We start from the raw sequence: 25539 nt of genomic DNA, 5'->3' as shown, positions 1-25539 counted from the left end.
CTGTGGGCCACCGGGGTGGGACCAAGAGGTGCTCCATGCATTGAGCATCGGCGCCCTGGTGGTTAGTGCGCATCATAGCAACCAGTTGTTCCACAGTTCAGTCAATTTGCATATTAGGGTTTTATTATATAGGACTAGAGGCCCGGTGCACAAAAATTTGTGCACTCGGGGGGGGGGAGGGAAAGGGGGTCCCTCAGACCAGCCTGTGCCCTCTCGCAGTCTGGGACCCCTCAGGGGATGACCACCTGCTGGCTTAGGCCCACTCCCAAGGGGATTGGGCCTAAGCTGGCAATCAGACATCCCTCTGGCAGCCCCACAGCCCTCGGGGGATGCCCACTTGCCAGCAGGGAGCAGACCTAAGCTGCAGTCAGACATCCTTAGCACTGCTGAGGAGGCAGGAGAAGCTCCCACAACCACCGCTGTACTGGCAGCCATCAGCCTGGCTTGTGGCTGAACAGAGCTCCTCCCATGTGAGAGCACCCTGACCACCAGGGGGCAGCTACTGCATTGAGCGTCTGCCCCCTGGTGGTCAGTGTGTGTCATAGTGACCAGTCATTCCCAGTTCTTCTGCTGTTAGGGTCAGTTTGCATATCACCCTTTTACTGTATAAGATAGAGGCCTGGTGCACGGGTGGGTGCTGGCTGGTTTGCCCAGAAGGGTGTCCTGGATCAGGTTGGGGGTCCTACTTGGGTGCCTGGCCAGCCTGGATGAGGGGATGATGGCTGTTTGCAGCTGGTCACACCCCCTTCAGGGTGGGGGTCCCCACTGGGTTGCCTGGCCAGCTTGGATGAGGGGATGATGGCTGTTTGCAGCTGGTCACACCCCCTTCAGGGTGGGGGTCGCACTGGGGTGCCTGGCCAATCTGGGTGAGGGGCTGAGGGCTGTTTTCAGGCTGGCGGGTGACTGAAGCTCCCAACCTCTCCTTTTTTTATTTTTTTTTTATTCTGAGATTTATTTACCTTCTATGGCTGTTACTGGAGCTGAGAGCTGGCTTTAGCTCTGAGGCTCGGCTCCAGCTCTGAGACCTCGGCTGCTGAAAGCAGGTATCTGGGTTTGTTTGGGTTCTATAATTGTAACACTGTTGCGGTCCTGCTCTCTCCAGCTCTGACAGCTGAAAGCAGGTTTCTGGGGTTTATTTACCTTCTATAATTGCAACACTGTTTCTTAGACTGCAGCTCAGAGCCCAGCAGCGGCAGGCGGGGAACCTTGGCTTCCTCCATCACTGGAGCAAGCAAGCCTCCTGTTCGCTTCAACTGCCTGGCTGCCGGCCGCCATCTTGGTTGGCAGTTAATTTGCATATCTCGCTGGTTAGCCAATGGGAAGGGTAGTGAAGTTACGGTTAATTACCATGTTTCTCTATTATTAGATAGGATATGCATTACCTATGGACACAGACAGTAGGGTGGTGAAGGCCTCAGGTAGGGCAGGAACCAGTAGACGGGAATAATGGGGGGGAGGAGGGAGTGATATCTGTAATACTATTGACAATAAAGATTTAAATTAAAAATAAAGTCAGCATGTAAAAAAAAGGAAAACAAAAATTACCCATTATATGGATACATTTACAGTTACACATGAAAACACAAGTGTTGATTCAGGGGTGGGGGGAATCTGAGATACTAAAACTATTCTCAAGTTTTAGAAACAATGCAAAATAGGCTTTGACAACATGCTACATGAATGTAAAGCTCCTGATTTAAATATCCTATCAAATAAAAGACAAAAAGGGTAATTAACCATACCTCCACTATGCTTCCCATTGGCTAATCAGTGAGATATGCAAATTAACTGCCAACAAAGATGGCGGCTGGCAGCCATGCAACTGAAATGAGTAGGTGGTTTGCTTGCTCCAGTGATGGAGGAAGCCAAGGTTCCCCGCCTGCCGCAGCCCGGCTCTAAGCTCTGAAAGCAAAAGCTCCAAAAGCAACAAAGTTTCAATTATAGAAGCTAAACAAACCCTAGATACCTGCTTTCAGCCAGCCGCACCCTCAGAGCTGGGAACACCAGTGACAGAAACAGAGTTTCAATTATAGAAGGTAAATAAATCCCAAAATAAAAAAAATAAAATAAAAAAATAAAATAAAAAAAGGAGAGGTTTGGAGCTACAGTCGCAGGCCAGCCTGAAAATAGCCCTCAGCCCCTCACCCAGACTGGCCAGGCAACCCAGTGGGGACCCCCACCCTGAAGGGGGTGTGACCAGCTGCAAACAGCCATCAGCCCCTCACCCAGGCTGGCCAGGCACCCCAGTGGGACCCCCACCCTGATCCGGGACACCCTTCAGGGCAAACCAGCTGGCCCCCACCTGTGCACCAGGCATCTATCCTATATAGTAAAAGGGTAATATTCAAACTGACCCTAACAGCAGAAGAACTGGGAATGACTGGTCACTATGACACACACTGACCACCAGGGGGAAGACACTCAATGCAGGAACTGCCCTCTGGTGGTCAGTGCGCTCCCACATGGAGGAGCTCTGTTCAGCCACAAGCCAGGCTGATGGCTGCCAGTACAGCGGTGGTTGTGGGAGCTTCTCCTGCCTCCTCAGCAGTGCTAAGGATGTCTGACTGCAGCTTAGGTCTGCTCCCTGCTGGCAAGTGGGCATCCCCCGAGGGCTGTGGGGCTGCCAGAGGGATGTCTGATTGCCAGCTTAGGCCCAATCCCCTTGGGAGTGGGCCTAAGCCAGCAGGTGGTCATCCCCCGAGGGGTCCCAGACTGAGAGAACACAGGCCGGGCTGAGGGACCCTTCCCCCTGAGTGCACAAATTTTTGTGTACCAGGTCTCTAGTATATTATAAACTGTTATAAAGTTTATAAACTATTATAAACTGAATATTTGTGTGCCCCCAAAATTAATATGTTGAAACCTAATCCATAATATAATGTTATTTGGAGGTGGTGCCTTTGGGAGGTGATTAGGTCACAAGAGTGGATTTCTCAAATTGGGTTAGTACCCTCATAAGAAAGGCCCAGAGAGCTTCCTTTCCCACTTCCTGCTGTGGGGATGCACAAAAAGATTGTTTTCTGTAAACCAGAAAGCGGGCCCTCACCAGACACAGAACCTGCTGGCACCTTTGGTTTTGCTCTTCTGAACAAACTATAGTCCCGGTGCATGAAATTTGTGCTCGGAGGAGGGGTTGCCTCAGCCAAGCCTGCACCCTCTCCAATCGGACATCCCTCTCACAATCTGGGACCACTGTCTCCTAACTGCTCACCTGCCTGCCTGCCATATCACCCCTACCTGCCTCTGCCTGCCTGCCTGATCACCCCTAACTACCCTCCCCTTCCAGCCTGATTGCCCCTAACTGCCCTCCCCTGCCTGCCTGCCTGGTTGCCCCCAACTTCCCTCCCCTGCTGGCCTTATCTTGCACCCAACGGCCCTCCCCGCCAACCTGATCTCACCTCCAATGGCCCTCCCCTGAAGGCCTGATCTCACCCCCAACTGCCCTCCTCTGCTGGCCAATTTGGTTCTGATTGATCGATTTCTATGCCAGTTAGTGTCAAAGGCTCTGCCTCCTAGGCAACCATTGGCTCCCAACAGCACCCAGATTTTATTCTGATTGGTCGGTTTCTATGCCAGTCAGCGTCAGAAGCTCTGCCTCCTCGGCAGCCATTGGTTCTTCACAGCACCCACATTTGGTTCTGATTGGTTGGTTCCTATACCAGTCAGCATCTCCAGGCCTATATCCATAACTGATCAGAGAGGTGGGGCTGAAGAGAAGCCCCCCACGCCCCCGCCAGGCCAGTAGAGAAAGAAAGGCCTGGCTGCTGGCGAAGCCTGGAAAGAAAGAGGGAGAGGAAGAGAGAGTCAAGTACTGATCAACAGCTGCCACTAGGCTGCGGATCAGACCTTGCCTCTCTCTCTCTCTGGGTCTCAGCCCCCTGGGACCACCAGGCTGTTGGGTCACCAGGCTGCAGCGGGGAAGCAGTGCTAGGCTGCCAGGCTGCAGTGGCGCAGGCAGTGCTGGGCTGCCAGGCTGCAGTGGGGCAGTCAGTGCTGGGCTGCCGTGGCTGCAGCAGGGCAGTCAATGTGGGTTGCTGTGACTCTAGCTGGGCAGTCAGTACAGGTTACCGTGGCTGCAGCAGGGGAGGCAATGCTGGACCTCCGGGCTGCAGTGGGGCAGGCAGTGCGGGTTGCCATGGCTGACTGAAGGACTTCCGGGTTGGTCAGCCTTTGGTTGTGATGGTCGTTAGGACCCTGGGCTTTTACATATCAGGATTACTTTGATAGAGTCTATTAGATTTTCACAGTTCTCTCTTCAGCAGCTTATACACGCACCCACTGCCCGAATATCTCCTGAGGCTGTAACATGCCAGGCTCTCTCCTGGCCCTGAAGACACAAAAATAAGATCTCTGCCCCCTGCCCTCCTCTGTCAAGCCACAAACTGGTGTGTAGACAGACAGCCAATGAGCATTTGGCATTACCCCCATGAGGGAGAATGTAACAATTCCCTCAGCTCTCTTGTGCCATACTCTCCTGCACACACCCCTGCCCACACCCCTGCACACACCCTTGCACACACGCCTGCACACACCCCTGCTCTAAACCCCTGCACAAACCCCTGCACACACCCCGGCGTCAGCACCAGGAATGAGGGAGGTTCTGGACCAGATTTGCCAACAGCATGGTTGTCTTGGCCCTTGACGTTCTGCTGTTTCCCTGTAGCAGACACTTGCTTGAGGCCTTCCTTTCATGAGCAAATATTTTGTGTTAAGTAGACTCTGAGGGTACAACTGTAGCTGGAAACAGTTTTTGTCCCTAAGAAGCCCACACGCATCCCAGGTGCAGACACATAAACAGCAGCCACAGAGGGAAGGAGGCCCACTATGGCACCTGAGAGGCCCGCCTCCAGCACACACCCCTGCACACACCCCTGCCCATACCCAGCATGGGGGTGGGGGTTGGAGAGGAGCTCCTCAGGGGAGGCACTGGTTTGCACAGGAGCTGTGAGCTGCTGGCTGTGCTGGGCACTGAGTGTGTGTGTGGTGGGGGAGGACGTCATTCATACAACTCTACTGAAGGATAGCTCACAGAAAGTGATGTTACCACAAGCATTTAGCTCAATGCGTTTTCACAAAGCGGACACACTTGTGTTACCAGCACCAAGAGTGAGAATCAGACGTCACTGGCATCCGCAGGCCACCCCGCAGGCCACCCCACAGGCCCCTCCGTCACCGCTCTCCCCAAGGGTGGCTGCTGGCAGCGCAGGCTCCTGTCTGGCGGCTTCTGTACTGTGTGAGTAGGATCACACTGGACATGTTCTTCTGTGCCTGCTTTCTTTTGCTCAGTATGATGTTTATGAGATTCATCATTAGTCATTTTCATTTCCACACACCATTCCATACATGACATTTCTCCACTTTGCTCTTAGGCTTCTGGCTAGTCTCCAGTTTGGGGGTCTTGAGGGTGCCGCTGTGGAAATTCTGTACGTCCTGGGTGGGCACACACCTATGTGCCCATTGCATGTGGGTTCTGAGAGGAACTGCTGGTGCTGGGGTGTGGGCTGTGGGAGGAGCTGCTGGTGCTGGGGTGTGGGCTGTGGGAGGAGCTGCTGGTGCTGGGGTGTGGGCTGTGGGAGGAGCTGCTGGTGCTGGGGTGTGGGCTGTGGGAGGAGCTGCTGGTGCTGGGGAGTGGGCTGTGGGAGGAGCTGCTGGTGCTGGGGTGCGGGCTGTGGGAGGAGCTACTGTTCATGGGGTGAGCAGCTCCAGGAGATGGGTGTACTGTGTGCTCCCAGGGACACCACAGGAGGGTCCCATCTCCTGCGACACCTGGCCCTGTTTTGTTAAAGAGGCAACTGGTGCATGTTAACTGGTTCCCTGTTGTGGTTTACAGTGGCATTTTCCTGAAGCCCAGGGAAGCTGAGGCCTTTTTAAACATGTTCGGTCTTTGGCTGTAGCTGTTAGGGAAGTCTGGCCTGTCTTGGCCCACGGTCCTATGGCGTGTCCGTGTGGGTGGTGGGAGGAGAGCTGTGTTAATACTGCTTTCCTGGCCCAGGGCAACCCAGGAGTAGCAGGGCCTGGTGCTCACCAGCCGCCCTTACCCCACGAGGGGGCCAAGCTGGTGGCCACAGACTCTGGCCTCAGGGTTGGAAAGGATTCAGCGGGGGACACACCCTGCTGCCCTCCGCGAGGCAGCCCCTGGAGGTGCTGCTTTGACATCAGAGGTCCCCTGCCCTGGGCAGGAGGAGAGGGCTTTGGGAGGAGGATGGGGAGGGTCGCTTTCGGCAGGTGGCAGGAGCAGGTGTGGAAACCGCTGACCCCTGGGGAAGTGCTTCTACCCATTGGGCTGGGGAGGAGCTGACATGGGAGCAGGCCCTCCTCAGCCTTGCGACCAGGGGAGCAGGGAGCTTCTATTTGCCTGAGGCCGTGACCCCAGGACAGGTGGCTGAGCCGGTGAGGGAACTGGCTGAGGGATCAGGAGGCTCCTCATGAAGGCACAGCTGGTGCACAAGGATGACTGAACCGGCCCTTCCCATGCCTCCCAGGGAGCAGCGTGTGCGGCCGGCAAGGGCACAGCCCTGCGGCTCCTCCATGGCAGATGAAGGTCTCCCCCGCACCCTCCCCCCCGCCCCCCCGCCCGCCCCAAACTGGAGTTTTTAAAAAAGTGGAGCCTGTGAACCATTCGGCCCCAGAGCAACCGCCTGCCCCACTTTGCTGGGGAGGAAGGATTCGAACCTGAGCTTGTAGAGGGAGGACAGAGGCCAGAGCCGCGTGGGCACTGCAGCAGAGCTGGGTGGGTGGGGCGGTGTCTGGGTCACCGGGCTGAGTGGGCGGCTCTGGCAGGGATGCAGGCCTCACGCTCGGGTCCTGTCTTTCAGAGTCATGTCATGCCCAGGCCGGCAGCGGGCTCCATGAAGATTCCTAGAAGATGCCCCGAGTCTCCGCACCTCTGGTGCTGCTTCCTGTGTGGCTTGTGACGGTGGCCTGCAGTCCCCACGCCCTGAGGATTGGTAAGTGCTGCGCAGCCGGCACCCCAGGGCTTGCTGGCCCAGGTGACACTCTCTCTCAGCACCCCAGTGTCCACAGGGGACCTTCTACTATGTCCCCTCAAGTTTGTCTGGGCCTGAGTGGTGGGGGTGGAGCCGCTGGCAGGGGCCCACTGTGATGAGAATAATGACTCTGCTAAGTTTCCATGACAGCCTGTGACCACGAAAGGGGCAGCTGTTAGTTGAGGAGAAGGAGGGATGGCCCTGGGGATTCCAAGTGCAGGGAGATCCGAGAAGAGAGATGATCTTGTCGATGGAAGAACGCTTCCTCGGGGTGTGCTTGGGCAGAGGCCAGGGAGGCTTGGGGTGCCCCTGGCTGACTGCGCGGTGGGCCCTGGACTTGGCATCTGCTTTCCCTGGCCGGGTCCTGGGGTGAAGCCGGCTCGTGTCAGTGATGTGTCCCACACTCTCCTCCTTGTCCCACTCACTGTGGGAGGTCTCAGCTGCACTCCATCCCGGGAAGGGGCTCAGCTCCACCACCTGCAAAGCCCCGGCTCCTCCCGGAACTGAGCGAGGCTCACAGCTGCAGGTGGAGGCACTATTGACCTGGGTCCCGGGGACACAGTCCCAGCCGCAGGGACAGGGGACATTGCAGCCCAGCAGACACCATGTTGGGACCTGATGTCCTGGGAAAATGGGGGTGAAGGGTTGGGGGCATCTGTGTGTATATGGGAAGGGGTCAGTGTGGATAGGTCAGTGGAGAGTCATCCAGGCAGGTGGGCTGTTGTCACACAGGCCTGTCCGACAGCAGGGCCGAGGGGCGGGGCTGGGGAAGAGCCCGGAGGGACCCACACACCAGGCAGGGTGTCCAGGCGGATCCACACCTGGAGAAGGTGGGGAGTAAACACTGTAAGCAGCGCAGGATCCTGGATTCTAAACTTCCTCCCGAAAGGGTTAGAGGCTGATTTAGGGGGAAGATGTCAGAACGCTGAGTCCCAGGGAATTGGCTTAAAGCTCCCAAATCCCCCCAGTCAGGGCCAGGACAGCCCTGAGGTCTCAGAAGCTGGAACAGTGGGAAGCCGAGGTAGGCGGGGCAAGCCTCTGGCCAGGGCCAAGCTGCCGGTCTTCCAGCTGCTCCAGGTTACCTGGTGGCACCTGCTCCCAGGTCCACAGCAGCAGTGGGTGGGACGCAGCACTGGGACACGTGACTCAGTGTCCCCACCGCCCTGGGCTCGCCACTCTGCGAGCATGCTTCATTTCCACTGAGACTCCAACACCCAACTCACTTTTGCTTAGCAGCAATGCACAATGGTTCACGTCCTTACGATGTGTAATTTATAAGATGCCTACAGTTACTCTGCATTTGCTGCAAGGTGCCCCCCTCCTCTAAGGAGCTGAGAAAGTGTAACCATCAACTTCCATTTGTCGCCCGTGGGAGGTGGAAGCCGATGGAGTGGAGCTGGCCGTGCTGGGGCCTGGCCCCGGCTCCGTGGTCCTGGAGGAGCAGGCAGTGGGCAGACAGCTCCTTTCTTGTGGCTGCGCCAGCAACGGGGCTTCCAGGGACCCGCAGGCTGTCCAGCCCACACTCGAGCACTGCTTGTCCGGTTCCTCACGACTCTCTGGACTTAGTGGGCTCATCCCTGGCCTCTCGGGCTGATTTCCACCAGGCCCCACTGCCCGGCCAGGCAGCGTCGGCCTCAGCTCCTGCCGAGGCCACGGAGCAGAACTAGGCCCACGGAGGGAAGGAAGGAAAACTGAACCAGCCCTGCCAGGACCCCTTTGTCTGTCTCCTTGGTTATCTGGGAGCTAGGAGTTCAAACTCTCCCGGAGCCTCTGGTTGGAAAGGAGGTGTCTCCAGCTCAGTGAGGATCTGCAGTGGGACAGGGACAGGCAAGGACAGGAAGGGACAGGTGGGGACAGGGGGACAGGTGGGGACAGGGGAAAGGAAGGGATGGGGGGACAGGAAGGGACAGGTGGGGACAGGAAGGGACAGGTGGGGACAGGGGAAAGGAAGGGACAGGTGGGGACAGGGGGACAGGTGGGGACGGGGGACAGGAGGGGACAGGAAGGGACAAGGGACAGGAAGGGACAGGTGAGGACAGGCAGGGACAGGGGGACAGGAAGGGACAGGTGGGGACAGGCGAGGATAGGAAGGGACAGGCGGGGGCAGGCAAGGACAGGAAGGGACGGGGGGACAGGGGGACAGGTGGGGACAGGCGGGGACAGGAAGGGACAGGTGGGGACAGGAAGGGGCAGGTGGGGACAGGAAGGGACAGGTGGGGACAGGGGGACAGGAAGGAACACGTGGGGACAGGAAGGGACAGGTGGGGACGGGGACAGGAAGGGACACGTGGGGACAGGGGGACAGTTCAGGAAGGGACAGGTGGGGGCAGGGGGACAGGTGGTGACGTGTGGGGACGGGGACAGGAAGAGACATGTGGGGACAGGGGGACAGGTGGTGACGTGTCAGGACAGGGGGACAGGAAGAGACAGGTGGGGACAGGAAGGGACAGGTGGGGACAGGGGGCAGGAAGGGACTGGTGGGGACAGGGGAACAGGAAGGGGCAGGTGGGGACAGGGGGACAGGTGGTGACATGTCGGGACAGGGGGACAGGAAGAGACATGTGGGGACAGGGGGACAGGTGGTGACATGTCGGGACAGGGGGACAGGAAGAGACAGGTGGGGACAGGAAGGGACAGGTGGGGACAGGAAGGGACAGGTGGGGACAGGGGGACAGGTGGTGACGTGTGGGGACGGGGACAGGAAGAGACAGGTGGGGACAGGAAGGGACAGGTGGGGACAGGGGGGCAGGAAGGGACAGGCGGGGACAGGGGGACAGTTGGGGACAGGTGGTGACAGGAAGGGACAGGTGGGGATAGGGGACAGGAAGGGACAGGTGGGGACAGGGGGGACAAGAAGGGACAGGAAGGGACAGGTGGGGACAGGGGGATAGAAAGGGACAGGCAGGGACTGGGGGCAGGCGGGGACGGGCAGGGACAGGAGGGGACAGGAGGGGGCAGGAGGGGACAGGAGGGGACAGGCAGGGACAGGAGGGGACGGGCAGGGACAGGAGGGGGCAGGAGGGGACAGGAGGGGACAGGCAGGGACAGGAGGGGACAGGAGGGGACAGGTAGGGGCAGGTGGGGACAGGCAGGGACAGGAGGGTGCAGGAGGGGACAGGAGGGGGCAGGAGGGGCAGGAGGGGACAGGAGGGGACAGCAGGGGGCAGGAGGGGACAGGTGGGGGCAGGAGGGGGCAGAAGGGGACAGGAGGGGGCAGGAGGGGACAGGTGGGGGCAGGAGGGGGCAGGAGGGGACAGGAGGGGACAGCAGGGGACAGCAGGGGGCAGGAGGGGACAGGTGGGGGCAGGAGGGGGCAGAAGGGGACAGGAGGGGGCAGGAGGGGACAGGTGGGGGCAGGAGGGGGCAGGAGGGGACAGGAAGGGGCAGGAGGGGGCAGGAGGGGACAGGTGGGGGCAGGAGGGGACAGGTGGGGGCAGCAGGAGAGGCAGGAGGGGAAGTGGGCCATGGAATCACAAGGAGCTGGCCCTTGGCTCCCTGGGTGCTCAGTGTGGATTCTTGCCTTTGTGCACAACACTAATTAGGTCTGCACCCATGGAGCTAGACCAAGCAACGTTGTGATTTTAAGAGATTTCATCGCCTTCCCTCCAGTGGGCAGACCCAGTGTGTGGTGTTGCCCCAGGGCTGGCTGGGCTCCCTTATATAGGGCAGAAGTGTGAATTGTAGGGTCAGAGGTGGGTGCGCCAGTCAGCCAAGGGAGGAGAGTGCGCGGGTGGGTCAGGCTGCCGGGATTCACCTTGTCTTGCTTCTGCAGCTGCAGCGGCTGCACCAAGTGATGGGACAAGGCTTATAACAATATGGATCCTAGAAGGAGAGATTGAGGGAGAGCACCCTCACATACACAGATGCCGCGGATTGCAGAGGGTGTTTACCACAGCCGGGACGTGGAGCAGGCGGATGGGGAGGGAGCCCAGGCCACTGCTTTGGCTCACGGGGAAGTGAGAGAAACGGGGGCCTTGGGGACAGAGCAAGGGGTTTGCCTGGGACGAGCTGCTGCTGCCCACTGCTGCCCTGGTTGCAATCCTCGTGGGGTCCCTTAGGGTTATGAGATCAGTGCCTGTGAGGGAAGAAGGGGGTCCTGGGGGGTGCAGGCGTGCTCCTGGGAGTATCTAGCTCGCGCTTTCCATTTTAGGGGTGTTATAGGCTGAGCATTTAGGGAGGTCTTAGGGGAGGATCTCAATAAAATGCCCATCAGTTTTGTGCAGATGTACCCAGAGGAGAGTTACTCCCTAACTCCATCTGTCGTTGGGTGTGGTTGGCAAATGGCATTGCTTGGGCTTCTGTTATCTGTCTCCCTGAGTGGGGTGACTGAAGCTATTGACCTGCTGGTATCCCTGGCTCAGGGGAGATGGGACTCACCAGGGGCTCAAACTGCTTGGCATCTAGATTTTCCAGATGCTGCAGACCATCTGGGCTTCCCTGTCCACCTGGTCCCTTTTCCCTCATTTATTTTTACCTGGGGTTTCTTCCCACCTCCAGCCTTAGAGTTGATGGCTGCGAGAGCGAGGTGACGCGTGGGCCTGGGAGGCTGAGATGATGAGCGCACCCTCTCCACCCTCAGCCAGCTCCTCCAAGGGACAATATGGCTGTTCGTGGAAAGGCAGGCGGACCCACGGCCCTGCCTGGGACTGCAGTTTCACGCAGTGAGGCACAGGCGGCCATGCAGCCCTGACCTCTAGCACAGTGTCCAGCCACGGAATGAGGTTTGGGGTAAGAGAAAGGGGTTTTATTTATGATGGTGAGGCTTCCCCCCAACTCCCCAAACTCTCACACATGTCAGCCTCTCCAGTCATTGATCAAAATGTCTTTTGAGTTTGCTTTTGTCCCTCTTAGTCCTCTGAGTGGTGACTTTGGGAGCAAAAGTTAATAAATGCTCTGAGAAGACCCCACTATCTCGCCGGCCCCGTGACTAAAGGGACCATCATTCTTTAGGGCGACAGTGGATTCTAAGGACAGCGTTTCCCATCCTGCTACCTTCACAGATGAGGAAGGTGGTCCAAAGAGGGCAGTGATTTGGCCAAGGTAACACAGCAGGCAGGTGGCCAGAGCGCTGGCAGCCGGCCGGGACCCAGCGGTCTCCTCGCTCCTCCAACCGCGCTCTCCCAGGCCGCCAGCTGCGTCCTCAGCGCTAGGGCTGCAGCATCACTGTCTGCAGCGGGCAGGCAGCAGTTGTCTCTTGTGGGTTCCTCCCGTCCTGTTTCTCATGTTAGTAAACATTACCCTCGCCCTGATCATATTAAGGACTCAGTACTTGTCAGTCCAGGGAACCTAGGCTTTCAGCCTGCTTCTGATCATCTGGAGGGTTCCCTGAGGTGCCGCCACCTCCTGCTGTGCCTGTGAGTTCTTCATTCCACTCCCATCTTTGGTCTCAAAACTCCTCCTGCTCCTCCCCGACCACCACCACCATCACTGGCTGAAATAGCCCGTCCTCATTTCACCGCGTGCTACACAGGGAGAATTCCTCTTTTTTCTACCTTTCTCCCATTTTCCTGGTTTCAGCACATACTGGTTGTGCTGTAATAGTCATGGTATTTTCCCATTTTCCCTCCGGTCGCTGAACTGCACAGGAGAGCAACCCCCTGACACAGCACCCAGTGCAGTGGGGTATTGCACAGAGTCAGTGCGTGTCAGGGCAGATGCGTCCATGGCCTTCAGAGACCTGGGTCCCAGGAACATGCTTGCTGTCATTGTTTTAAAGTACTTTCTCCTGGCCGGACCTATGCTAACAGAAGCAGACATCCTGGAGGAAACAGGAGAGAGAGAGAGAGAGAGAGAGAGAGAGAGAGAGAGAGAGAGAGGGAGAGAATTTTTTGAGTATCAGGCGCCGAGGCTGTGGTGCTAAATAATAATCAATGGTCGCCATCCCACGCCCCCTTGGCAAGGCCCCACTCGCTGCCAGGTGCTAGGCCAGGTGTCTCACCCAGGCCAGGCACCTGCAGGTTTGGGGGAGGCAGTGCAGTTGGAGATTTGACGGGATCATCCCGGTGCAGAGGCACTGACACTGGACTTGTCTCCAAAGCTGCTCTGCTTTGCTCTGCGGCAGCAAGTGCGGCCTGGCTGTGGGGAGAGCCCTGGGTCACAGCAGTCGCATGCAGCACTGTGTTCATCGGTGACAGATGTAAGGATGGGAGCATTACTGCTAAGATAGTCTCTTGCTTTTCTTTGATTATTTTACCTACAAATAATGTCCTAAGGGCACAAAGGCCGCCTGTTGGATGCAGACACACACAGACTTACGGTCCAGAGCTTGCTCGTGGGGGCAGAGCCCTGCTCGCCAAGGTGGTATCAACACACCGGGCAGGTGCGGGGCCGGGGGCCGGGATGACACATTTGGGCATCTCTAGCCGAGGCCGCCATCCATGGACATCCAGCCGCCAGGGTGTGTGAGCAGCCCACTCACCTCTGGGAGATGATACCCTGAGGAATGCCCTCAAGTCCATGGGCTCAGGAAAGTGAAGGACAAATGGGTTTTAAAGTCTAAAGATTTGGTTGCATCCAGGTGGTGCGGCTTGGGGCAAACTGCTTCACCCGCCAGCTCATTCCAATGGAGGTGACAAGAGGTGCCTCTTGGAGCTTCGGGAGCATGAAATGAGATGCTGTGAGCGAGGGGTGGAGCGCTCACTGCCTCACACAGCAAGTGTTCGGCAGTGCCTCTCTGAAATCAATAAAAAATATTTTTTTTAAAAAAGGGAAGAGAGTGAAGGACGCCTCTCAGACCACCACAGGGTGGACAAGTCGAACCAGGAGACAGCTGTGGTGGTGGGTCCTGAATATCCTGTTGCTTGTACATTATTGATGGATGAGGGCGAAAAGCTACCAGGGCCAGTTTGTCAAACTCAAGCTCTCACAAAACCAGGCTGAGCTAAAGAGAACAGGCAAGTAATGGCAATGAGAGTTGTTTTCTTAAACATATCCTGAGTGATCTTTGGGAAGACACTGGGAAAGGTCCCAGCGGCTGGGGTATCAGAGATGAAGGGACGGGGCTGTTGTTTCCTCACTAAAAGCCACAGAGAAGAGGCTGCTTTCCCAATACGTGTGGGAGGCGGCCGCCTGTGTGCGTTTGTGCTGCAGCACCCTGAGCGCCCTGGGCTCTCATGTTGCCCCTCCGTACGTGCTGTGGTCTGCGGATCTGCTGCCGTTCAGGGAGGCTGCCTGGCAGAGGGGCACGTGGTGGGGAGAGCGGACAGGGTGGCATTTGGTCATAGTTTCAAAAACCTGTCTTCATTTCTGTGTGTCCAGAGTCCCGGGAGGGGAGTCAGTCATTAACATTCTGGAGAGGTTTTGGGTTGATATACAAAATGTTTGCCAGACAAATGGTTACTGAGGTCCCACAGCTGGAGTTGGGCAGAGATAGATGGACAGGGACTTTAGCATCAAATGTGGGTTGGTCCTGTGACCTCTAAAACCCCTTCCATCCTGGGATTCTCTGATAGAATGTTTTAGCCTCTGGTCTGTTCTGCTCGCACAGGGAGGCGTTCCATCAGCACTGTGTGCTCATGAGCAGCCACTAAGAAGAGTTTAGCATGGGAGCCACCATCCGCCTAATCTACATCATGACCCCATTGGGCCCCGTTGCTTGGGGAGACCCGATAAAGACACAAGGCCCTGCTCATCCTTTTTAGTCTCTTGGTGTGGACTGTCTGGGTGTTCCCTTTCTCCCTGTGGCCTCCAATGGAAGCACTCGAGGTGCATGGGCAGTGAGGGGAGCCACTGCCAGATCTGAGCCAAGGGCCTGCGTGGTGAGCCTGGGTGGGTGAGATGCATGTCGCCTCCCAGCCGCCCAGCTCAGCTGCAGGCAAGGCGTGGTCACACGTAGTCCTCATTAGTCTGGATGAGCAGCATGTGCCATATAGGCTCTATGGGGGCTGGACCTGGGCTGTGGGAGTCACGGGCAGTGGGAGGCTGCAGACAGCCCTCAGGCTACCTGGTGGCCCTTCTATATCTTTGTGGTGTGTTTCTTCCCATTGAACTGAGCTGCAGGGCCCAGTCAGCTCGGGGGCTGAGCTAGCAGAGCACACCGCTGCCTGTTGTGGAGGTGACAGCCCATAGCAGTCAGGTTCAGCTGTGCAGGCTCAGTGCGGACCTGGCTGGGGAGGCCGCCGGTGGTGCTGTGTGAGGCTCAGGCTCTGCAGCCTTGACTGGGGCTCTCTCTCGGGCATTGAGACTTGCGTTAGCATCATCCCATTCAGAGGAGAGGTTCGCTGTTCTGAAACGCTCCAGGGTGCACATGAGCCACAGATCCTCAGCGCCCCTCACTCCCTGCTGAGGGTGCCAGCATAACGGGTATGAGTGTCCGTCTGCGGCAGCCCGGGAGGAGTCCCCACCTGTGTCTCCTCTTCCCTCAGTCCCTTCTGCCCTGGCTCACTCAGGCGTCTTCCAAGCCAGTGGGGCCTGGAGAGCAAGGGGAAATGGAGCAGGTGTGCGGCGGTGAGCACGAGGGCAGGTCCTGGGGGTCTGATGCCGGAGCGTGTGCTGACGGTGCTTCCTGGGTTTGACTCTGAGCACCACACTCTCCTAGTTGTATGACCTTAGGCAAGAACTTATTCTTCGTGTTTCAGTTGTATGGATAACACGGGGTAACCGTCGTCCCTACCTCGTGTGTCAGCAGAAATCAGGAAGTACTACACAGGAAGCAATCAGAGCACCTGGGCCCACAGGAAGTGCTGTGGAATGGTGTCTGTTATGAGCAGCACCAGGGGCACTCTGTCAGTCTCAGCCTTTGCTTGCCTGGAGCTGCTTCTCCCTCCCCCGCAAGCTCCATCTCTTCCCTTGTAAACCCTGCTGTAAGTTCACCTCTTTCTAGGAGCCAAGAACCCCACCTGGAACCATTACCCCCGTGTGGAGGGCCCACAAGCCCGGGAGGTAGAGAAGACAGAATGATCTTCCATCTCAAAGCTGCCCTTGGTGCCACGCCTTTCTTGCTCTAACCCCCTATGTCTCTCTCCCCTTTACAGTGAGAATCTGTAGAATTGCCTATTCAAACTGTCTCCATTTCCTCTCTGTTATCTTATCCATAGGAGTTCCTCCCCCCAAAGATGATGCCCACATTGCTAAGTCCAGTCATCTGTCCCCCAGATTCCTTTTACTGGCAGCAGTTGATATAGTCTTTAACTCTCTTTCTTGAAACACTTATTTTTTTTAAAGAAATATGTTTTTATTGATTTCAGAGAGGAAGGGAGAGGGAGAGAGAGATAGAAACATCAATGATGAGAGAGAATCATTGATTGGCTGCCTCTTGCATGGCCCCCACTGGGGATTGAGTCTGTAGCCCTGGCATGTGCCCTTGACCAGAATCGAACCCAGAACCTTTCAGTTTATTCACTGAGCCAAACCGGCCAGGGCTGGAAACACTTTTCTTGGCTTCCGGGTCACGCTCCACCTTGGTCCCTGCACTGCCTCTCACTGGTCACTTCTCAGTCTCCTTTGCTGGTTCCTCTTCACCCGTGGGTTTGTGCCCAGTGACCTCCTGCAGCCTCATGGCTTTATAAGCTTGTGGCTCTAGTGTCACCTCCAGCTCACCCTCTCCCCACACCTCCAGACGCATCCTCACTGCGGTCCTCTCCGCTCGGACGTCTAAGCCTGACATGCTCTCTGGTCATAAACTGTAATGCCATTTCACATTTGGGCCTGAGCGCCAGCCCTGGGAAGCAGGCTTGTCCTGTCTCTGGGAAACCCCATCCTCTTCATCAGCTCTACCTTCCAAGTGTATCCAGAATTCAGCCACTTCTGACCACTTCACTGCTGCTTCCTGTCCCAAGACAGCATTCTCTCTCGCTGGGATGACTGCACAGCTTTCCTACCGGCTTCTCTGCTTCTCTCTCGCCCTGTCACGTTGGATTCTCAAAATGTCAGCAAGAAGGCTCTTTTAAAATGTAAGTTGGATCATGTCAGTTCTTTGCTCAATTCCTCCAATGCCTTCTCATTTCAGAGTTAAAGACAAAAATCTATACAATGACCTGCCCGTTACGATGTTACTTTTTATTCTCCTCTCTTCCACTCTGCCTCTTGCTCCCTCCATACCAACCCCGCCCATGAGCGCCCTTGCTTTTGTGGAGACACCAGGCCTGCACCTGCTCAGGGCTCTGGCACTGTCCTCTCTGCCCAGAACACTCGTCACCTGGGTTCTGCATGGCTTGCTCACTCCGGTGCTCATTCCCTGCCCCCATCTCCCTCACCCTCTTCCTCGCTTTATTTTTTCTATAGCACTATCACCATCTGATAAACTGGTTCTGTATGTTTATTGTCTGAGTCTTCCCACCAGGAAAACCCCACTTTTCTTTTTTGTTCTCTGCGGATTTCCCAGCGTATAAGTCATGGAGAAGGTGCAAATTAAACATCTACTGAATGAATGGATGATGCAGGCGCAAGGCAAGTCCCAAAAGGCACTCACATTTGAAAGGCATTGGAAAGCAGAGATGATGGTGTCTCACGTGACACAAAAGCAGTTCTTAACAAGTGTCCCTGTGTGAGCTGCACTGGCTCCCGCCCCAAGTGCTCTCATCTCTGCAGCAAGCTCCCTCCCCTCACCTGGGCTAATCTTGACCCCATTCTGAGGAAGTGCCAGCCGGCCCTGTAAGAACAGTACCAAAGGGAGCCGTGGCTGATGGTGTCACTTAGTCCCTCAGATCCAAGCACTGGCCTGGCACCCTGGCCTCTGTAGCCACGGTAGTGCTCACGTGTGTCTTATCCTCAAACCTGAAACCTCACTGACATCCTGACTGAGCCGGAGCCTGGACTGTGGGGAGGCCTTGCAGGGCTCAGTCTTTGGGGAGCCTGGGACCTGAATCGGAGCCCAGCCTCCCTGCTGGACCTGCCACCACTTCCAGCTCTTTCAGAAGCTGCCCGTGTTGGCCAGGACACTGCCCGTTGCCCACCAACAGACATTCCCAGGACATATCCTGCCTGCCTGCCAGTGCTTAGAGACACAAAGCCTGATGGTGTGGAAACCGAATGTGGGCTGTGAAAGGCCCTGGCCAGCTAGCTTAGTTGGTTAGAGCATCGCCCGGATAACTCAGAATGTGGGGTGTTGAGTTTGAGTTCTTTGTCTCTCAAAATTGAAGAATGAATACTCTGACAAAAATGATCAGTGGAATGGAAGTTCATTGGGAAAAGCCAGTCCAGGAAAAGGTGCACCTGGGGTTCCAGGAGCCGCCCATGTCCAGAGCTTCCTTCCCGCGTGGCAGTCGGAGTAGTTCAGCATCCTAGCTAATTAAAGCCTATAGGTCCAGGTGCGGAGGCCCCATGGCCATGAGCCCTGTGGGCGCAGGATGTGCACCCCCCTGAACCCATTGTGTCCAGGGAGAAGAGAGAGGGCAAGAGGAAGTGCACACCTTTTAATTTAGGAGTGGAGACAGCCTTGTTAGCTCCTGATTGGTCTTTTCAAAGAATTCTGCCTTAGTAACATCCCTGGGATTGGTTTATATGCCTCACTACCTTGTGATTGGTTCTCTGCACGCGGCCTGTCTTAGCAATATCCATACATTTTAAGGCTCATGCCTCTTGCGCGCCCTTCCTTCCCCGCCCAGTTGGGGTGTCTCAGTAACTCTGTGGAGTTGGGTCCTTCCTCCTGTGTCCTGCCCCCATCTACCTAGCTTCTTCCCGTCTCCTCAGTGTCAGGACAACCCATTCCACCTCTGAATAGTTCTGACTACCGGTTTTTCTTTCTATTGAACCAAAACCTGTCTCTCTGTGCCTTGCACCTGTCCTGGCCCCACCGTCCCTCTGGCACATGCAGGTTGGGTGCTCTTCCCTGGACGCAGGTCAGGCCTGAAGCACAGGCATCCCAAAACCCCCGCGTCTTTCTCTCCCAGGGATTCCTCATTTGTGCCTGGGACTATCCCTTCCTCTCAGTATGTGTGTTCCACTCACCATTCTGATTACCCTTCACTGAATGGGGTTTCCAGTTAGGGTGTGCCCCACCCCCACCACCCAGGTCAGAGGCAGGCACTTCCCTCATTGGCTTCCAGTCCACCACAGGCCCCTGCTCTGGCCTTGTGGCTCTGTCTCTGGGCTCAGAGCCTCTTGTCAGCCCATTCCCACCAAGCCCTGCTGGCTGACCTTTGGGTAAAAGCACGCATCTCGGTCTCTGCCTTGCCTGTGGAATGTGCTCCCAGCTCTTCATGGCTGGGCTGCTCTCAACACGCAGAGCTGGTGCTGCTGTGACACCTGTGGGATGGAGCTGGGCACGGGGAAGTTCCCTGCCTGGTGTCACCCCTGTGGCTTTCAGCCTGTGCTCCTTGCCCCGTTTGTAGCACATGGTCTTTTGAGCAGGGGCTGCTCAGGGAGGGGAAGAATTGCCCCTTTGTTGGCAGCACTCATAAATCCCCCAGCCGCAGGGGGGACCTGAATCGGAGCCCAGCCAGAAAGGGAAGCCTGCAGTCCAGGGGCTCAGCAGGAGGCTCTGCTAGGAGGGGTCTGAAGAGCCCCCCTCCCCCTGCCCCCCGCGTGGGAGGAGAACTGGAGGGGGCGCCCAAACCAGGTAGCCACCGGAAATCTTGGGGAAGAGAGAACTTTCCAAAGGGGTTTCTGAAACCAAAGGGACCTTTACCTGGAAATGGTGCTTGAATGCTAATTCCCCTTGGAGCCAACTTGGAAAAGCGAGAGTGCTAAAGGAATCCAGGCAGCCCAATGGACCGAGGCTGGAGATGGAAGGGGTGCAGATGAGTGGAAGTATCCATGGATCGCCTCCATGAGAGCTTGCCCTCGCTGTGGTCAATCTATGACGTCTAGTAATATGTAAAAGATGTTAGTTCTTTTTTGTTTCTTTAAAAAATAGAAGTTTGCTCAACTTTTATGGAAACTTTTATGGGGATGGTCTGTATTGTCACACAAACTTGGGATTGAATTAGTTTCAGCATATGACCTTGGACAAGTCACTTGGTCTGTTTTCTGCCATACAATGGGAGTAGTAGTCCTCACCCTATATGACTGTTGAGGCTGATCTGTGATTAATGTATGTAAAATGGCTGGCACGGTGCCAGATGATTAGTAAGAGACCAATTAATAAGTTTTTATCAGTAGTTCTACCATAATTATTATTACCATAGTTTTCTATGGCTACTATAACAAATTGCCACAAATTTATCCTCTTGCGGTCTATAAGTCAGAAGTCCAGCCTAGGTCTCGCTGAGCTAAAACTAGGGTGTCAGAGGCGGGGCCGTGAGCCTTTCTGGAGATTCTAGGGGAGAATCTGTCTTCTGTTCATTTGGGTTGTCAGCAGAATTAAAGTCCCTGAAGCTTTAAAATCAAGTTCCTATGTCATTGTAGCTGTGAGCAGAGGCCATTCTCAGTGCCTCGAGTCTGCTGCACCCCTTGGCTCATGTCCTTCTTCCTCCACCCTCAACGCTCAGGGTCACATCCTTTTCACATTGCAGATCCTGACCTCAGACAGGAATGGTCCTCTGATTTCAAGAACTCATGAGCTTAGATTGAGCCGACTGGGGATGACCCAGGATCACCTCCCATCTCAAGGTGTGCAGCCTAAGTCCATCCGCACAGTCCCACTTGCTGTAGAAGGGGACACATTCTCAGATTCTGGGGATGAGGACGTGAACACCTTTGGGACCATTATTCTGCTCCTTAGTTTGGATGGCCTGCAAGATGGGCAGCCGAGCCACTGGAAGGCCTTCTCATGAGCAGTGCCTTGCAGGGGACCAGGCATGCCCTTGGAAGCTGTCCTCACTCCGATCCTTGGCCTGAGCTGCCTGATTTCTGCTACGATCGACCATTTTGCATGAGCACCAGGCAACCGAGAGCACTGAAGTTGCTATGCTTCCTCTGTGGGTAGAGGGAGCCCAACAGGATGGCCTGTGACTGAGCCTGTGACATAGGGGAGAGAGCTGGGAAGGACTGTGTAACAGGAAACATTGAATCAGGTTGATTTAGTAATCTGTCCACTTATAACACATCAGGGGTCTCAAGCTGACTGTTACCTGGACCTACAGTGTTATCTGAGGCCCTGTCCCGTGGGCTTTGTGGGGTTAGGCTTGGAGTGATATGTTTATTTACTGCCACGGGTCCTGGAGAGAACAGTGTCCCCCAAATCCCAGCGGACTGTCAACTCCTCTGCCTGTCATCCCTCCAGACAGGGAGAGCTCTGGTGCGTGAGGAAACGTGATGTGGGAAAGTGCTGCTGTGAGCAAGGAGCTAGGAGACCTGGTCTCTGTGGCTGGTCCAACCTGCTCCTTCGTCCCCTGGGACTTGGTGCCGGCAATATCTTGCAGCGGGCGAGGCACTGCGGGAGATACAGGGAGTAGGACGTTTTGTGGTCAATGTTCTGAATATGAAAAGGTAAGACTCAGGCTTGATGAACAGTATAACACAGGGAGGCATGATGTGCTGAAGTGAACGAGGTGGTCCGTGGGCACCTTGGCATTCGGGGCTTATTTTTCCTCTTGCTGTGCTGCCTGCTCCCACCTGGAGGAGGGCTGAGTGAGGTGGTGGACCATCACCTTAAAGGGCTGTACTTGGGAGATAGAATGGCATCCTATTCATTGAGCACCTAATGCGTATCCATCACTTTCTGTAGATTATGAACTTTAATTTTCACAATGATCTCCAGAGGTAGGTTTGATGTTGGGTATGGAAATGAGGGTTGGAGAACCTAAGATCACCATCCGGAACATGGAAGACCCTGGATTTGAACCCGTATTTTTTTTAGCTCTGACCCTGAGCTCTGTCCCTCCCATGAGGCACCTCCCTGTTAGCTCTTTCTGTGCCCCTCTGTGGAGCCTCTGAGAGTGGAGGGGGAGGTGGGCATGAGTGAGGTCCGCCCAGGCCTCCAAGACAACTCAGCTTTCAGAGAGAAGCAGAAGGTAGATGCCATACCTCGCCCTCGCCTCACAGACACCAGAAGGAGAAGCTAACTTAGACTTGAACCATGGCATAGGGCCGAAGCGACTTTCCGCTCAAGTGTGACAGAGGTGGGTCTCAGGGGCGAGTCTGCACTCTGCCTTTATTACAGCTGCTTGCACACTAGATTCCAAATGAGTGGAGCCGGGATCACCTGGCAGTGGTCTTTGATTACTTAGGTAGTTAATGCCTAGACCAGGGTGGGCAACCTTTTTGTGAGTGCGTGCCCAAACCAGCAAAATCTCTGACTCAAAATTCTTCTGCGTGCCAACCCTAATTTTTTGAGAACATGTTACACCTACTTGATATCTCTTAAGGTGTACGTATGTGAAGAACCTTGAAGAAATAATAAAATTCATTCGAGCGACAAAAACACAGTATATGATGATGAAAAATACATTTATTTTTTAATGTACACATGTACACTGATAGTCCGACAGAAAACTTTATGACTCCGTTTGATATTATCAGTGGGATTTTTGCTGCTGCATCACTGATGACAGAGATTTTACATCAGGTTTATATTTCGTGACCTTCAGAGATATGCACGAGCTACTACTTTCATCCGTCAGGCTACATCTATTATGAGACTTAACAAAATTCATCACTGAGAACAAAGATTCACAATTGTAAATGGAAGATTATAAGAGAGGGTTTCGCGTGCCAGCAAAAGTTACTGGTGTGCCATGTTTGGCACGCATGCCAGGGGTTGCCCACCCCTGGCCTAGACATCTTCTATTGTTGCTGTGTATTCAGCCCTGGTTTATTTACTGGTGCTTTTCTTCCAGAAGGGACCAAGGAAAGGGGCCAGAGTCCCTGCTTTCTTCTTCTTTTCCACCCCCACCCCACCTGAGGATATTTTCCCATTGATTTTTAGAGAGAGTGGAAGAGAGAGGGAAAGACAGAGAAATAGCAATGTGAAAGACACGAGCCCTGGCCAGGGCCTGGGCTGAGGAGGAGCCTGCAACCAAGGTACATGCCTTTGACCAGAATGGAACCCAGCACTTCAGTCCGCAGGCCGACGCTCTGTCCACTGAGCAAAACTGGCTAGGACTGTCCCTGCTTCCCAGCATGAGCACAGGCCCTAGGGTCAGGGGAGAGGGCAGGCAGCTTGGCAGATGTCCGGAGAGCCAGGCACGGTGGTCCATCAGAAGTCACTGTTGCTGTTGCCAAGGGTGATTCTTCCATGTGGATTGGTGTGGGAGTGGAAGAAGACACCCTAAAAAGGAAAGAAGAGTTTGAGGTAAGAGTTAGGCTTTAGGAACCAGAAATATCTAGCCTTTTAATAATAGCAACATTTATTAAGTATTTATTATGTGCCAGGGACTGTGCTGTTCAAAAATATTTGATATTGACATCATATCCATTTTATAGATGAGAAAGCTGAGGTTCAGAGAAGTTAAACTATGTCCCTGGTCACACAGCATTAAATCCCAAGCCCTGTTTGCCTCCTGAGACCACATGCCCATTATACCGCCCTACCCTACCCTACGCCAAACCAGCGTGCTCTCCTCCTTTGCTTAAGCTTAATTTTTGAGTAAACGGCCCAGGGAAAGGATGGAGAACCTGTTTTCCCTGGAGCCAAGACTGGAATTCTTGGTTTCTGCTGTGTCCCCCCAGGCGCTTGACAGCTGCTCAGGAGCTGCTTGAGAGCACAGTCCTCCCAGGGCCACCAGATACAAACCTGGAGCAGGGCACTTGGGGTAGTTGGGGGGAGGAGATGGGAGATTCCGGTGTTTGAGTGAAGGTTTCTTGGACAATAGGACATCCCTGTCTAAGCCCCAGAGCATGGCAGCCAGGGCACCTGAATGTGGAAGTGATGGTAGAGGCCTGGGGACCCTTGGCCCTGGGGCATGAGAATCAGAAGCCATGGCATACCCACCCCCTGGACATCTGGGGGAGCAGGGTCCTCCTCACTAGGAGAAGCGGGGGATAAGGGGGCTCAGGAGCCTCCCGACAGCCGCACCAAGCCCTTAGGCGCTCTCTCACTTCTCACTTCCTCATTCCTTCTCAGTTTTGTCTTCCTAGAAGCTCACACTCCTCTCCAGAGCATCGGAAGCCCTCAGGGGGAGGCTGCAGGATATCTAAATGGTGCCATCTCATAATATCACCCGTCCATCCTGCCAGGAGCACTCACCAGCTGCCCTTCCCCCCCACCCTCCCAGGACACTGGCCCCAGAGCATCCTTGCCTCTCAGGTTCTGGGCTTTGCTCTCCTCTCAGCTTGCTGGCCTGGCAGAATGTTAATCACTGTTCGGGGCCTTTCTGACATGTGACTTTCTCTTCTAAGAAAACTGCCCTGCCCATCCTTCTATCCCCACTCATGAGGTCTCTCTCTTCAGTGCGCCTGGAACCGGACAATGGACGGGTCTGGCTGCTGGTCACTACTTGAGCCAATGAAGCAGGGACAGGGTTGAATCATATGAGCGTTTATTCCAATCCTGCCGGCAGCGTGGGAGAGCAGCAAGTCGTCCACAGAATCTGCTCTCCCCCTGCCATAAGCTGGCTGCTTATAATGGTAGAAGGACGAAGATTACAGGGGGAAGTAGCAGAAGGAATAAAAGTGGGTAGAATGGTTACAGCTTACCAGCAGTGCGGTGGGGGTCACAAAGGCGGGAGCCTCAGGACCCCATTGCTTTGGCAGCAAGGCTGTTAGTCTTTCCACGAAGACAGGCAGTTCTCGGATAGGAGAATGGGCTGCATCCCCAGGTTAACTCCTAGTTCCTGGCGTACAGCTCCCAGCCAGGCCAGAATGTGCTTTCTTTAATCAGAACAACAATCACGGTTAGCAGGGCATGACTGACGTCTCTGATAACTATAGCTAGTCCCTCCTATTCTGTTTCTGCCCCTGACACTGCCATGCAGGTGTGAGCTGAGTTACACACCTGCAAGAGGGCAGCATTCTGGCTGGGGAAGGAGGGCAGCTGTTGCCTGCTGTGTGCCTGCTCCTCTCTGGGACACCCACATGCAGTCTGGCTCTTCTCAGACACAGCGAGTGCACTGTCAGCATGTGACCTTCAGAAGGAGGGTTGTGTGTGGTGGGCCCAGCATCACGGACCCCTCACAGCTGGGCTTCAATGCCTGACTGCCCCACCCCCCCAGGTGTCTCCCACTGTGGGGTGGGCCAGCCTCAGCCTCCTCCTCTCCCACCTGCCCTGTGTGCTTCTCCCTCATCTCTCAGATACAGCAGCAGCTGCCTGCGGGAGGAAAGGGGCTGAGAGGGGGGAGGGGGGCCGCGCCAGGTTCTTGAAGAGGCTTCTCAGGGGCACAGGAAGGGATTCGGTAGGAGGGCGAGTAGAGAGGAACTGGGGGGAAGCCAGCCCAGGGCAGGAGTGGGGCCCGAGAAGCCAGGAGAGAAGCCCCAGGCTGAGAGCCCCAGGCTGAGAACTGCTGAGGTCTCGGTGTCCTGTCACCGCTCTGGCCTCCGTCCCTAATGCCAGGCTCCGGCGCCCATCAGCGGCGTGCTCTGGGTTTCCATGCAGTTTCTCTCTCTTGAAGCTGCAGCCTGCGTCTTTAGCCTCCCCGTGTTCCCTGCTGTGTCTCCCCTTGTCTTGTCCCTCGCCCTTCTAAGTATTTACTGTTCACCTGGGTCTAGATGACTCCTGATGAAGTGCCTTTGGCTACCTGCGCAGGCAGTTTTATAGACACATTCAGCAAGGACAGAGGCCAAGGCCTGATTGCAGAGC

At 55.5% G+C, this 25539-nt stretch overlaps 1 protein-coding gene across 2 annotated transcripts in view; it reads left to right on the top strand.

The window, feature by feature from the left end:
* GRIK4 (glutamate ionotropic receptor kainate type subunit 4) overlaps positions 1 to 25539 on the top strand; it is a 241974-nt gene that overhangs the window by 53574 nt on the left and 162861 nt on the right. For both annotated transcript variants that reach the window (XM_036354352.1, XM_036354351.1), the window contains exon 2: positions 6816 to 6947. In XM_036354352.1, coding sequence (XP_036210245.1) covers positions 6866 to 6947 — 82 coding nt within the window. In that variant the 5' untranslated portion in view covers positions 6816 to 6865. The remainder of the gene's footprint in view (positions 1 to 6815; positions 6948 to 25539) is intronic.

The sequence above is a fragment of the Myotis myotis genome, unplaced genomic scaffold (assembly GCF_014108235.1).
Source record: "Myotis myotis isolate mMyoMyo1 unplaced genomic scaffold, mMyoMyo1.p scaffold_m19_p_20, whole genome shotgun sequence".
NCBI lineage: Eukaryota > Metazoa > Chordata > Mammalia > Chiroptera > Vespertilionidae > Myotis > Myotis myotis.
Note: the sequence above shows the minus strand (reverse complement) of the source record. Positions and strands in the feature narration are given on the sequence as shown.